Genomic DNA, 12,973 nt, shown 5'->3' on the forward strand with positions numbered 1-12,973 from the left:
ATTCCAATGCAAAACTGAATAGAGATGTAAGAGCTCTCAGCTGATGTCACGATGGGGATCATATAGTACAGCAATATGATCCGGGCCACCATCGTGACAGTTCTGGAGGATACTAGTATGTCAGTCAAGTGCTTAGCGCAACCTTTTTGGCTTTTTTCCCTAAAACTAAAATCAAATTTGGCAAACCGAAACTGATATCTCTGCCGAATATTAAGTATATTTATTTAAGCGATGAAAAAAAATTTCGCCATACCCTGCTATTCAATCATGAAACGTGAAAGATAAATGATTTTAACCACGACAACTGAACAATGCCAATGCCCTAACGCAATAAATCAATGCGACTTCGTGCTACGCAGTTGAATATATAAATTCACAGAAAATTTACAAATACGCATGATATAGTTCTTACTAATACGTCTTAATGCATAATTGTGTTTAGAAATTACCATGTTGTACGAACACAAATTTAAATCGCTTCATCCGCTTTATGTAATAAAAGAATAAAGAAAAGTGGATTCGATAACGACATTATGGCTCTATTCAACATCTCATTTAGAAACAACATACGTATGCAATGGCTAGTTATATAGGTAAATACATGACAGGGTAATGACTCATTTTGGAACGAGGACAGCAAATAATAAAACAAGATCTAACCATCCCGTCATCAAGCTTGATGGACAGCACAATTTTTACAATTAATAATACTTTGATCGCTCAGTGTAATAGCTGAGAGTGGCGTACGTTGTTGTGTAATATGCTCGAGCCTCGGTGTAGTAACTGGGAGCGGCCGTAAGTGGTAGTGTAGTACACTGGCGCTTTTGTGGTGTAGTAAGGCGGGGCAGCATAAGTTGTGGTGTAGTAGCTAGGTTCCGCGTAGTACGAAGGGGCAACCGCTGTGTAGTAACTTGGGGCAGTGTAGGATTTTGGAGCTTCAGCGTAGTAAGACGGCGCAGCTGCGGTGTAGTATGTTGGAGTGGCGCACGTTTGTTGTGTAATACACTGGCGCCTCTGTGTAATAGCTTGGTGCGGCGTAGTATTTCGGGGCCTCCGAGTAGTAAGTAGGAGCCGCATATGTTGTGGTGTAGTACTAGGGCGCCTTTGTACTGTAGTAATTGGGGGCTGCATACATCGTGGTGTAGTATGGCACAGCACTTTAAGTCTGATACAAATAACTACCATAGTTAGAAGCCGGTGAACCCATTGGCACATCTATGCTCGACCCAGCGAAGTGTAACCGTAGTAGAAGCGTAATGCCATAGATAGCCATAGATATAGCAGTGGAAGAAAGACATAATTTATTGCTAACATACCACAGAACGTTGAAACATTGCAAACAAATGTACAGAATTAAGTTTAAAAATTTCACTCCAACATTTCATTTAGGGAAATCAATCACTGAACCCTTGCATTACATCAACATCAATTTCTATTTTAACTAAACGTTATACTTTACCCATTGTTGCACGACGAACTGAAGCTGCTGATGGTAATGCTACGTCGAAGATGAACACTCGACTGATTGTAGTTGGCTCTGCTGTACCATTTTATACGATTTGATGTCACCCTGATGTTGCTCGCCATCCCCAGCGGGTGTACCATTACATCTTGACGTAGCCATCAAATTCTTACCCTTTCCTTTTTTTGCGCACCACACAGCGTGAAGTTGAATGTCAGACAAGGGCATTTCTATGCCCGTGAATTCTGAATGGAAATAAATGAAAACACTTCTTCGAAATAAAATTTAAAAGGAGAGGTAACATAAACCTAAAGGTCAATGGCTTTTGGAACATTTCAGCATAATCGGAGGAAATACCAATTTCATCCTAATTGATCTACCCATAAGCAGTGACCTCGAATACATCAATGCCCTCGAGCAATTTAATTTTTAAAAATGAAAAAAAAAAAAATTCCGCTTTTCCGATCAGTAGTTCACTCACTTGCACGGTGCACACTAGTGTAGATAGATCTCTCCGGGTGTTTTGTGTAGTGTTTCACGCCTTCTCAATCCCGCTCACACCCCGAAAGCCTCACATAAGCACTAGGTTTTGCCTTCATAAGGGTGTATAGTCTAGTTAGCATAAGATAGATTAGAATAGATAGATTAGAAAAACGATGATTAAGGCACAATCATTGTCACACGGGATACTTTTGCACTACACTGCCTCCATGCAATGCACTTCGTATATATACAACCTTTGCACTTTTTGCAATTTGCACACCAACTTGCAATCAAACCTCTCAGCACAATATGCAAACACTCTACTAACATTAACAACCCCACGACTTTCCTAACCTGTTCATCATTAACGATAAATTTTATTTCAGGACCTATCTGTCAAAACTTGTTTGCCATTCGTGTATACTTGATATGTGCTAGTGTTAAGCAGACAGTAGTTGTTATTTGATTAATCAAAAGCAATTCTTTGTTCTTTTTTTTTTCTCTTTCGTTCTCGATGAATTAGGAGGGCAATCTCTGGGAGTCACCGTGGACCGCGGGACATCGAGGATCGGCGACACCAAAAACAGGTATCAGTGATAAATCAAAGTGTACTAACTGTGTTTTTTTGTCTTTTATGTATCTAGATTGGCCGGCCAAAGGACCGAAAAGGCCCATCGTGGATCGTCGTTGGAGCTACAACATCGCCGTGGGATCGTCGCCATAAAAGGTATCAGTGATAAATCAAAGTGTACTAACTGTGTTTTTTTGTCTTTTATGTATCTAGATTGGCTGGCCAAAGGACCGAAAAGACCCAACGAGGATCGTCGTGGGAGCTACAAGATCGCCGTGGGATCGTCGCCATAAAAGGTATCAGTGATAAATCAAAGTGTACTAACTGTGTTTTTTTGTCTTTTATGTATCTAGATTGGCCGGCCAAGGGACCGAAAAGGCTCATCGTGGATCGTCGTGGGAGCTACAAGATCGCCGTGGGATCGTCGCCATAAAAGGTATCAGTGATAAATCAAAGTGTACTAACTGTGTTTTTTTGTCTTTTATGTATCTAGATTGGCCGGCCAAAGGACCGAAAAGGCCCAACGAAGATCGTCGTGGGAGCTACAAGATCGCCGTGGGAGCTACAAGGTCGCCGCCTCGAGAACCAGAGATTCATGCCCATTTGGATTACGAAGAAAAGAAGATGGTACGGTTTAGTATGGCCGAATCGGCATTTTTTTTTTACTTTTTCCATTTGTTGTGATCTGTGTCATACCAACGTGTTGCTCATTCCTTTGTCCCTACTTTAGTTTCCCTTTAATCATTTTGGCTTTACGGGTAATTCACTATGCACTGATTGCACGTCCCTTTCGATCCATGGTCGTTAGTTGTAGCTGTAACGGTTCGGGTTTGCTTTAGTCCCTGCCTTAATCAATCCCACCCTTTTTTTCTTACTTGGTGTAGGTATACTAACGATTTTACTAACTTTTCAAATAGTTTACAAAAAGAAAGAGAAAAAAGGCAAATTTCAGTTTGTGTTCTGTCAGTGAAAAGCCAAGAAAATGCAAATCATTTGCAATAAAAGAAAGAAACTGTAAACAAAAAGAAACCTAGATCTGGGGTAAGGAGAAATCCAGCCAAAAAATAGCTGGTGGGCAACAACGGCCCACAACGGCCCACAACGTGTTGAGAGGAAATGATATGGCGGGCAAAAAACGGGCCGCCATGTGAAAAGAAAAAACAGCGATGATGCAAAAAAAAAAAAAAAAAAGCTGGCGTCAACAACAAGTCACCATCCGAAAAAAATTTAGTCATGCCATTTGAAGAAAGTAAAAGGTGATGCCGTAATGATAACATGCGTAAGTACCAATTAAGTATACACTTACACATATTTACAGGCGGAGCATCCAATAAACTTCAAATCCAACACACAATTCCGGGACACAAAAGACACGTTTGTATTCACCTAAATTTCACAAATATACGCCAGGATACTTTTAATGACGTACACACGTCAAACCACGGGACGACATTAAATGGGGGGCTAGCAGACAAATTTAGTCGCTTGTTTTAAATCAGAAATACGCATGCGGGAAGCCATAATAGAAGGCCAAAGCTTGAGCAGTCAGATTGTAGCATGGTCAGATTGCAGCGCGCCTAGCGTATGGTCAGATTGAAGCGCACATAGCTCATGGTCAGATTACAGCGCACCTAGCGTATTGTCAGATTGCAGCGCATCTACCGCCAGAGAATGGGACTAGGAGTTGGCCCCGGGCCGATCGGGGCTTTTTTTGGCAATCGGAGCAGGCGGTTCTAGATGTAAAATTTTTCGCCTTGAACCCAATTTCAGTCGGGTTTCATAAGCGGGATTCAGAGCAAGTTGATATGTTTTTTTTCCATTAGTTAAGTTGGCTAATATTTCCCTGTGGTTTCTCGTGTCTCAGGTAATCGGGTAAAGCTCAATCCCCGTTTGCCCAAGATTTATTTTTTTTTCGGGGCGGGAGGATTCCCTTGATTACAGATTATAGCTGTAAATTTTTCTGAACAGTCATTATTATTTATGTAATATTTTGAGTTAATCTTAATTATTTAGTTATTATTTAAATTATAATTGTAAACCGTAATCGTAAACTTGAAAATTGCAATGTTGCATCAAATCGCGCCTCGGAAGACAAGGCTGAGAGATGTTTGAAGGAAGAGAAGTTTGAGAGGATGGTGTTAGCATTATTTCTGGTAAGAAAATTTAATGAAGTTTGTTTCTACGCTTATTATTATTGAAAAAAATAGCTGCAACGTAACCATATAGAAACATTCGTGTAATAAATCTATTATAATGAAAGCAAATAATTAACTTTAAATTGGAAAGATGGTTTAGATTACACGGGATTTTCTTTCGCGGTTTCACGATGACTGTTCCATTTGTGACTACTCTTGACTAAATAGGGACTATCGGTGGAACGAATCTACAAAAATTGCCAGTTTTGTTCCCAGGAATCTTGTTGTAGATTGACCTGATTCGTGACTAGGCGATAATGGAACTTTAATTCTTAGTGGAACTGATGTATGAGTGTTAATCCTATGGCCATCTATCGGCCAAATTCCTATTTAATTTTCTAAATACAACTTTACGCATTCTAGCCATATAAATTTATATTTTTTAAATGAATAACTTTATTTGATTAAAAATATAACTACACAATAAATATTTTGTTATATTCTACTTAATTAGCTTATTTAGTATTACTATTAACTATTAACTTTCAATTTTGTACTTCAGCAAATGTAATGAATGTAATTCTAATAACAATTAGAATGATTGCGTGTCTTAGGTATAAACAATATGTTTGTTACGTTTGAATTCTCCCACTAGATCCGAGAGAATCTAAATGATTAATCATTACGTTTGCTTCGCTTTAAAAAGATCTAATTGAGCAGCAGAAACATTGTAACACGATTTTAGAGAATTTTCACTGTTTCGATAGATTTCACTATCACTGTTATGTACTCTATATTCCAGCCATGTTTTTTTTTACATCGAGTTTATGTACCATCTATGTTAATCCTTCACATACCTTTTTGTCCCGATGATTTGTTTACTCGGAAATTATCGGGACTATGGAATTCGGAATTATCTGCCACACCTTCGACTTTGTAATGTTTCTGTATTGGCTGGACCACCTGAACAACACAACTAAATTTCTTTTAGTTATTTCATTGTTACAAAGCTAATACGATAGAGCGGTTGTCACTGCGAGGAGGATATTGAGAAGGAATTATTAATCGAAATGCTTGGACAGTACACTAATTACACAAAATCAAAACTGATTAACAATAACATCAACGGCTATGGTAAGCAGCTCTATCTGTATCATTCTGTGCAGAATTTGGAATTTATTCTGTTAATTACTTATGTTTTGCGACAGAGAAAACTAGTGATTCTCCTTTACCAGTTACGTACCAAAATTTTAACAGATGTATTTGTAATCCGTCTCAATTTCAGGAAAAATACTGTCACAATAGAATTCCCATTGTAGCTGATGAACACAAACGTGTTTTGCGTTCTTGATTTGAAGTTGTTTCTTGAACAGAATCAGAGCGATGTTCTGTGACGACTGCACACCAGGACTGTGAGGTACACTAATGTCTAAGGAACTGCATCATATGAAAAATATTGCAGCAAGGTGGTTGGTTCTTTTTCTCTTATGCCATCGGCACTGTTTTTTTCTACACCTTTTTTGTTTCGACAATTCCAAGAACCTGCTAATTGCTTAGACACAAATTCCTTAGATCAAGATCTGGAGGGAGGGTGAACAAAAATTCATGTTAACTAGATTACTTTGAATTGTTTCTCGTGGTACTTTTTAATTTGTTTTACAGAGTATACGTTCTACTCAAGCTTACTTTAACGTTTGGATTATAATTTTCTGTATGTTTATGCACACGTGAACCAAGTATCCGATGGATATTTAACGAACATTCAGGTTAGGAATGCTGATGTATTTCAGTCCGGTGTAAGCCAACACAATCATTGGATACAGGGCTTTTCGCATCATAAGAGGATGCAATATAAAGGGACAGGCCGGGGGCAGAGGATGAAAAAAAAATCTTAAACATCAACAAAATATCAAAACCCAATACATAATTTGCCAGAGAGGGAGAAAGATAAAGAGAAGAAAAGATTTAAGAGAGCTTGACTGGCAAGAGTAGAAACGAAGTAAACGGGATTTAACAAAAACCGGTCATTGAAAATAACAGCCAGATATACGATATGGATTCTGGGCTTGGTATTCTTGTTTTGGTTCAATTAACGACACAAGGACGAACACCTCGTCAGGGCTCCCCACAATACAAAGTGAAAAAAGGAAGGGTATAGAATAAATGTCATCGAGCTACTTAAACTCTATAGTTAGTATTTTTTTTTCATATTTCCTTTTAAATAAGAACTGGTGAATGAAGAATCTTCATCCATGGGAATCATGTTACATAATGCACCTACTGAAAAACAGGCGCCTATTATAAGACAATCGGCTGACAGATGTAATAAGAAAAAAGGAAAACAAAATAAAGCAAGTTTCTTGAACCAGAAAAATTTGCTCTTTTTGAAAATATGGATTTCTGTACTGAACGGAAGGGGAGCGGGGGGTGGGGAGGAAGATCAAGAAAACCAAGAAATTGAATAATGAAGCTCGATCTGCTGCTGTTTTCCATCCAGGCTCCGTTTCCTTAGCGATGCAGTAGCTTCACACTAAGCTCACGATTTCAGCTTTCGAAATGAGAAACACCCTGAAAAACAACAAGAACACACAATGATTCACTGCCGAATAGCCATCAAAATCGAAATCGTAGGTAATGTGATTGAAGTACAAATAAATCAAAAACCGTCATGCTAACATCTACCAACTCAGTTTACCTACGGTACTTCTTTTAGCGCGATCGGTCAAACTAAAGTCGTCAAAGTTGTGTTCAAGCGGAATGGTAGAAGAAGGAGACGAGTGCTTTTGAAACGAATACTTTGGAAGTGAGAAATCAATGCAGAAGGTACACACAATGGCAGGAGAAGAGTCATAGAAACAAACGAGAAATCAACAACAAACAAGAACAAACAGAGAAGTAGGAAAACATCTACACTACACTTGAAGCTTTGAAGTCTGGTATGCTATTTTTTTTTTCAGAGTCTTTTAGAATTATTTACGGTACCTTTTTCTTTCGATTTTTGCTTTTCTGACCATTGCTGTTCATCTTCGTCGTAGTTTTCGGCTTTATTTGGTCATTAGTTATGTTAATTTTAAAGACAATCCCCCAGAGGACAAAGAAGTGATTGAGAGGTAGAAAAAAGCACGGTAACAAGAGTTAGTCGTCAATGTCAAATGCCAAGTGCATTCGAACAAATACATCCAACCAACTATGGATGAAAATTAAAGAGTCTTATGCTTTTACCTCTTCACTTGGCGATTCGCCCTTGGTTCCGTTACCGTTGGTGGCCGGCGCTGGAGATTTGGTCGCTATTTCTTCCTTCTGTTTTAAATGTAAAAGAAACGAAACGTTAACAAAAAGTCATTGTAAATTATTTGTAACTAAACGTGAAATGCACTGTGCGTCATCCTAATTTTTTTTTTTTAATGGAAAATAACTAAGGTTAATGCCACGCTGCACAACATTAGGAAGAGACGCAACACCTTTGATTTTTTTTTTTTAAACAAGAGCCCGTCTGGTGTACTAGATGGTTTAATTTAGACTTCCAGTACCCAGGTGCCACGCAAAGGAATGGTAGGGGTGTGTCTGAAGGAAGAACAACAGAAAAAACTGAAGTTGAGGTAATGTAGTAAGGTGATGTTATTAGTAAAATAAATAGGATATAAAAATCCAAGGTTGAACGAAGGAACGGGGAAAAGAATAAAAAAAAAAAAAAAGTGAGACGAATGGGGCAGAGTGTTTGTGTGGCTAACCTGTGGCGACGGCGGGGCGGCCTCATCTGAAGAAACACTCTCTGAGTTAAGGCTGTTTTTCCTGGCCGTGGCAGCGGCCACTGTCATTGCCGAGCTCTTTGCCCAGCCCACCATGAAGCCGATGGAACCTACCTTAGTGGCCGACAATTCGGCCTGTGCTCCACGGACCAATTATATCGTTTTTGTTTGAGAGAAATCAGCACTCGAGAAAGAAGAAGAAAAAAAAACACACACACGCATAATATGTACCTTGGCTTGATCCAATTGATCCCGTAAAAGCTGAACTGCTCGTCTTTCTTCGGCCAACAACGATTCCAGTGTTTCCAATTGTTCTAGATGACTTCCGGATTGCACGGAGCGCTCCTCTGCATCTTGCCGTTCTTTTTCCAATTCCTTCCAAATAAAAGAAACATTTAATGGCGGTAATTGCATAGATAATATTTCCATTCACCAACCTGTGCTAATCGTTCTTTTTCTTCTTGCAGAGATTCAATCCTGGTATGAAGTGGTGTGACATCTATTGGGGATTCTTGCACCTGCTGAGCTCTAGTTTCCTGCTTCTGACACTGCTCCATCCAAAAGTCTTTCTCTTGCTTTACAGTCGTTAAATCAGATTCCATTTGAGCCACTTTAACTTTCCACGATGCCTCTTCAGCCTCTACGCGACTTTGGAGTCGGTTGAGTAACTCCTCCGTCTGCGACAGGACCGTTTTGTAATGCAGTACTTGCGCTTGAGCTTTCGATTGCTCTTCGCTTTGAAGTCGCTCAAGCGACATCGTCACTTGACAGGAGAGGGATTCGGCAAAAGCGGTCGGTGATGTGGACGCATCAAACGATAACTCTGGAAAGACTCTTTGCAAGCCGGCGCCAATAACCTGCTGGATTTCGGCTGGATTCGGGACGTTCTTTGCGCTGCTGCTTGATTTTTTCAATTCGACCAAAGCCTTCTCAGCCGCGGATAGCGCATCCATTGCTTTGTAGTTTTTGTCCCGAAGTTCATTGTTCTTACGTTTCTGAATTTCCAATTCCTCATCCTTGGCTTTCAATTCCACCTCCAGCTGCAACTGATGATCTTTCTGGCCTTGGCTTGCTTGATTCAATTGCTCAGTTAAAGCTTGCGTTTCTCCACGTAACTGTTCAAGTTCTTTCTTTAATTCCGCCTCTTTGGCGGCCATTTGGTTTCGTTCGTCTTTTATTTGTTCTTGAAGAGAAACCCATTTTGCGTCATCTTCTTGTCGGTTTTGGGAAGAATTGGACAACTGGGTAGTAAGATCCTGAATTGTATTGCGCAACTGTTCCAGCTCCTTCTGTGCTTCTGCCTCTTTGATGGTCATTTGTTCATGTTCCACCTTTATTTGCTCTTGCATAGCAACTAGCTTTGCATCATCTTCTTTTCGGCTTTGCGACGAACTGGATAACTGAACAGTAAGATTTTGAATTTCATTTCGCAATTGTTCCAGCTCTTTCTGCGCTTCTGCCTCTTTGGCAGCCATTAGATCACGCTCAACTTTTATTTGCTCTTGGATGGCTGCCAATTTTGCGTCCTCTTCTTGTCGGTTTTGGGAAGAATTGGACAGTTGAACATTCAGATCTTGAATTTTATTCCGCAACTGTTCCAGCTCTTTTTGTGTCTCAACATCTTTTGCGGCCATTTGGTTTCGTTCGATTTGCATTTGTTCCTGAATAGATGCCCATTTAGCATCTTCATCCTGTCGGCTCTGTGATGAATTCGATAGCTGAAGATTAAGAGCCTGATTTTCCAAACAGAGACGAGATACTTCCTGCCGGATACGTTCTTCATTCTGGGCAGCTAAGCTGCGTTCCATCGCTAGATCGCGATCGACTTTAGTGATGCGATCTTCTAGTAGCTGCTTGGTGCGTTCCATCTCTTCGAGACGAATGCGGGCATCGTGTGCAGTATGCAACGATTGGGCTTCTGATGTCTGGAGTGCTTCTCGTAATTGAGCCACTTCGCGTTCAACTTCGTGGCTTTGCCCGTTGCGGGCCTGTTCTGATTCTTGCAATTTGCATGCCAGGAGAGCCATTTGATTGGCTTGTTCCATTAGCTGTTGTTCTTTATGAATTAAGAAATCTTCAAGCTGTTGCACACGTGCACCCATTTCTTGCTGCATTTGTTGGGCGGTGGCGAACCGTGCTTCAAACTGGTTCTTCTCATCCTGTAGACGTTGCAGCTGGCGGAGGGTTTCATCCGACGTCTGAGATACCTTCTGTGCTTGTTGGACCGCAGCCCTCAGAGCATTCACCTCCGCCACGTGTTGCTCAGATGCTTGTTGAAGGCGAACGGTCAACAGCTGCAGCTCGGTCGTCTGACGAGCCAAAGACTCTTCTAGCTGCTTCCGTGCGGCAGCGGCACGTGTCCGTTCACTGGTCATTTCCGTTCCCAGAGTGCGCAACTGAAATGAAACGAGGAATTGATACACGAATACTTAAAAAATAAAATACTAATGTAAAGGTACTAAAAGGAAAGTTTACTTTATTCTGGTACGCTTGTTTCTCTTCCAACTCTTCTTGCAAAGCTTTATCTTTATCGGCTAACTGCTTCCTTAGTGCTCCGAGGGGGTCAAGACGTCCACCTCGTTCCATCCACTCGGATTCGACAGTACCTGCTGCCTCTTGCTGTCGATTAAGTAGGACTTCAATCATGGTTTGCAATTCAGCGGAAGTTAACGGCAACTGACGAAGGGCTGAGAGAAGTTTCTCTGTTCCTCCTAACTGCAAAAGGAGCTCTTCGCCACCATCAGCCGCATCAACCGAATCGGTTTTGACGTTCCTCTTTCTCTGTTTCTTGGGAGTGCTAGGTTGTTGAGGTGGCTGTGCGGCAACAGCAGTTGGGGCACTGCTCACATTGCTGACATTTCCGCGTGCGACGGTGAACGCTACTTCTTTTACAGGTGCCCCCTCGACTACGGGTGCTTCGGATGCATTAATCTTTTCTTCAACAACGACTTTAGGCTCTTTTTTGCCCGCCTTCTCTTTTCCTTTGGCCTTCAGTTCTAAATCGTCTTTAGGTGGGTGTTCCATAAAATGATTCAAGGAATCCACATCCGGATCAAATGTATCGGTTGATGCATGATCACGATTCCGTAATATCGGTTTGACCTAGACCAAAGGGAAAAAAAAATGGCCTTGCAGTAATCCTTGTACGATTGAAATTTTGGTTTAGATTTTATTAGATATGGGAACCATGAATTACCTTCTCTTTTTTGTCACTTTTTTTCTTTTCTTTATCAAGATTTACTGCAATGGGTTCCTCAGGGATGATTTCAGTATCAGGTTCAAATTCCACGTGTGGTTTCTCCTCCAACGAAATGGGTTGGGGGATTGCTCCTGAATTACTATGGTTTTTGCCTTTCTCTTTCTCTTTGTTCTTCTTGACAACATGTTTTTTAGTTTTTTTCTCTTTATCCTTATTGGATTTTTCTCCTTTCAGCAAATTATCTGCAAACTGTTGCTGTTCAGCTAACACTTCTTCGAACGGCTTCTCCTTAATACATGATTTAAGGGTTGTGTTGTAAAATTGTACTTTCTAAAGTATGTTCAAATGATTCTACCTGAAAGCTTTTCACTGAAATTAAGTAGAGAATTGCAGCTGTGATGGCGCAAATGGCAAGGCCAATTAGTACTGAGGCAACGTCCATCCTGAGGTCTGTCAAAAAAAAAAAGTTATGTAAGCTAATGAAAAAGATTATAATAAAACAGAATAGTAAGCAACAGTTGTTGAACATGAAACTAAAATGGCTGACTATGAACTGTCATCTGCAAAATGTGCTCACTACTTTCTACTGCACCTTAACAATTAACCTGGTAGACAAAACACAGGATAACACAGATATAAGAGACAAGAATGTATAGGACCCTAATGCCCTAATGAACATACGTCAAGGTAGTGAACTTGAGTTGCTTCCGCATAGGTCACAGAAGTACTGCGACAATTTACGTCTTCATTTACTTACTTGCAATAGAAATCCGTTACGAGAAGGAACGTGGAACCAGCAAAGCTAAATCAGTCGTGAAATAGGTAATTTGGTGGTGAATGTAAGGATGAATTCAACAGTTCATCAATGCCACGTCTATGGATGGACCCATTCGCAAGTTTACTCCATATGCCGGCTGGACTGCGTGAGGAAGGAAAGACCGGAATACAGTAGGAATGGGCAAGAACCTTACCAGAAGAAAGAGGAACGAGAATTGGCGACATTCACCGGGAAACTAGACAACCACGCAACGTAAACCGTTTCAAGCAGACGACGCTAACAAGAAATACTCGAAATATTCGTTCCGTCCATTGGCCAGCGCCACCTTTCACTAAACAACTGCCATATGCTATTACATTTTCCCCAAATAAAAAAAAATAACTAGCACTTGCAGTTCCAATCCAGTGATTTTTTACCCTAGACTTTCAATAATGTAGTTTTAATCATTTTTGTACATCAACGTAGGATGACTGTTTGAGTACGCATCGAATGACCTACAGCGTCGAATGTTCCTAGCTACCGATGTCATAAGGCTACTGTTTTATACTCTATAAGAAAAAATTATATTTTACTGTTCGAGAAATACTCCCAAAAAT

At 40.4% G+C, this 12,973-nt stretch overlaps 1 protein-coding gene across 7 annotated transcripts; it reads right to left on the reverse strand.

The window, feature by feature from the left end:
• Window positions 1–6,412: 6,412 nt before the first annotated feature.
• Window positions 6,413–12,721, reverse strand: LOC130698663 (kinectin-like). Of its 7 annotated transcripts, XM_059497349.1 has the most exons (11): window positions 12,357–12,721; window positions 11,955–12,049; window positions 11,597–11,887; window positions 10,876–11,502; window positions 8,838–10,796; window positions 8,632–8,775; window positions 8,383–8,535; window positions 7,874–7,948; window positions 7,634–7,693; window positions 7,347–7,446; window positions 6,413–7,219 (listed from the first exon to the last, which is right to left on the reverse strand). In XM_059497349.1, the coding sequence occupies exons 2-11, from the start codon at window positions 12,039–12,041 to the stop codon at window positions 7,188–7,190; spliced, it is 3,528 nt and encodes a 1,175-aa protein (XP_059353332.1). In that variant the 5' UTR covers window positions 12,042–12,049; window positions 12,357–12,721; the 3' UTR covers window positions 6,413–7,187. The 7 variants fall into 7 exon arrangements, with proteins under 7 accessions (XP_059353332.1, XP_059353334.1, XP_059353333.1 ...); XM_059497351.1 differs by lacking the exon at window positions 8,383–8,535 and having other exon boundaries at window positions 12,357–12,720; XM_059497350.1 differs by lacking the exon at window positions 7,347–7,446 and having other exon boundaries at window positions 12,357–12,720.
• Between the last annotated feature and the right edge of the window lie 252 nt (window positions 12,722–12,973).

The sequence above is a fragment of the Daphnia carinata genome, chromosome 10 (assembly GCF_022539665.2).
Source record: "Daphnia carinata strain CSIRO-1 chromosome 10, CSIRO_AGI_Dcar_HiC_V3, whole genome shotgun sequence".
Classification (NCBI taxonomy): domain Eukaryota; kingdom Metazoa; phylum Arthropoda; class Branchiopoda; order Diplostraca; family Daphniidae; genus Daphnia; species Daphnia carinata.

Bases quoted from the DNA above. Each gene is read 5' to 3' on its own strand.
- LOC130698663 (XM_059497349.1), bottom strand. From the start codon at position 12,041: ATGGACGTTGCCTCAGTACTAATTGGCCTTGCCATTTGCGCCATCACA. The intron at 8,536-8,631 runs GTACATATTATG...CGTGGAGCACAG, and splicing joins ATCAATTGGATCAAGCCAAG to GCCGAATTGTCGGCCACTAA. The intron at 7,447-7,633 runs GTACCGTAAATA...TCACTTCCAAAG, and splicing joins GCAAAAATCGAAAGAAAAAG to TATTCGTTTCAAAAGCACTC.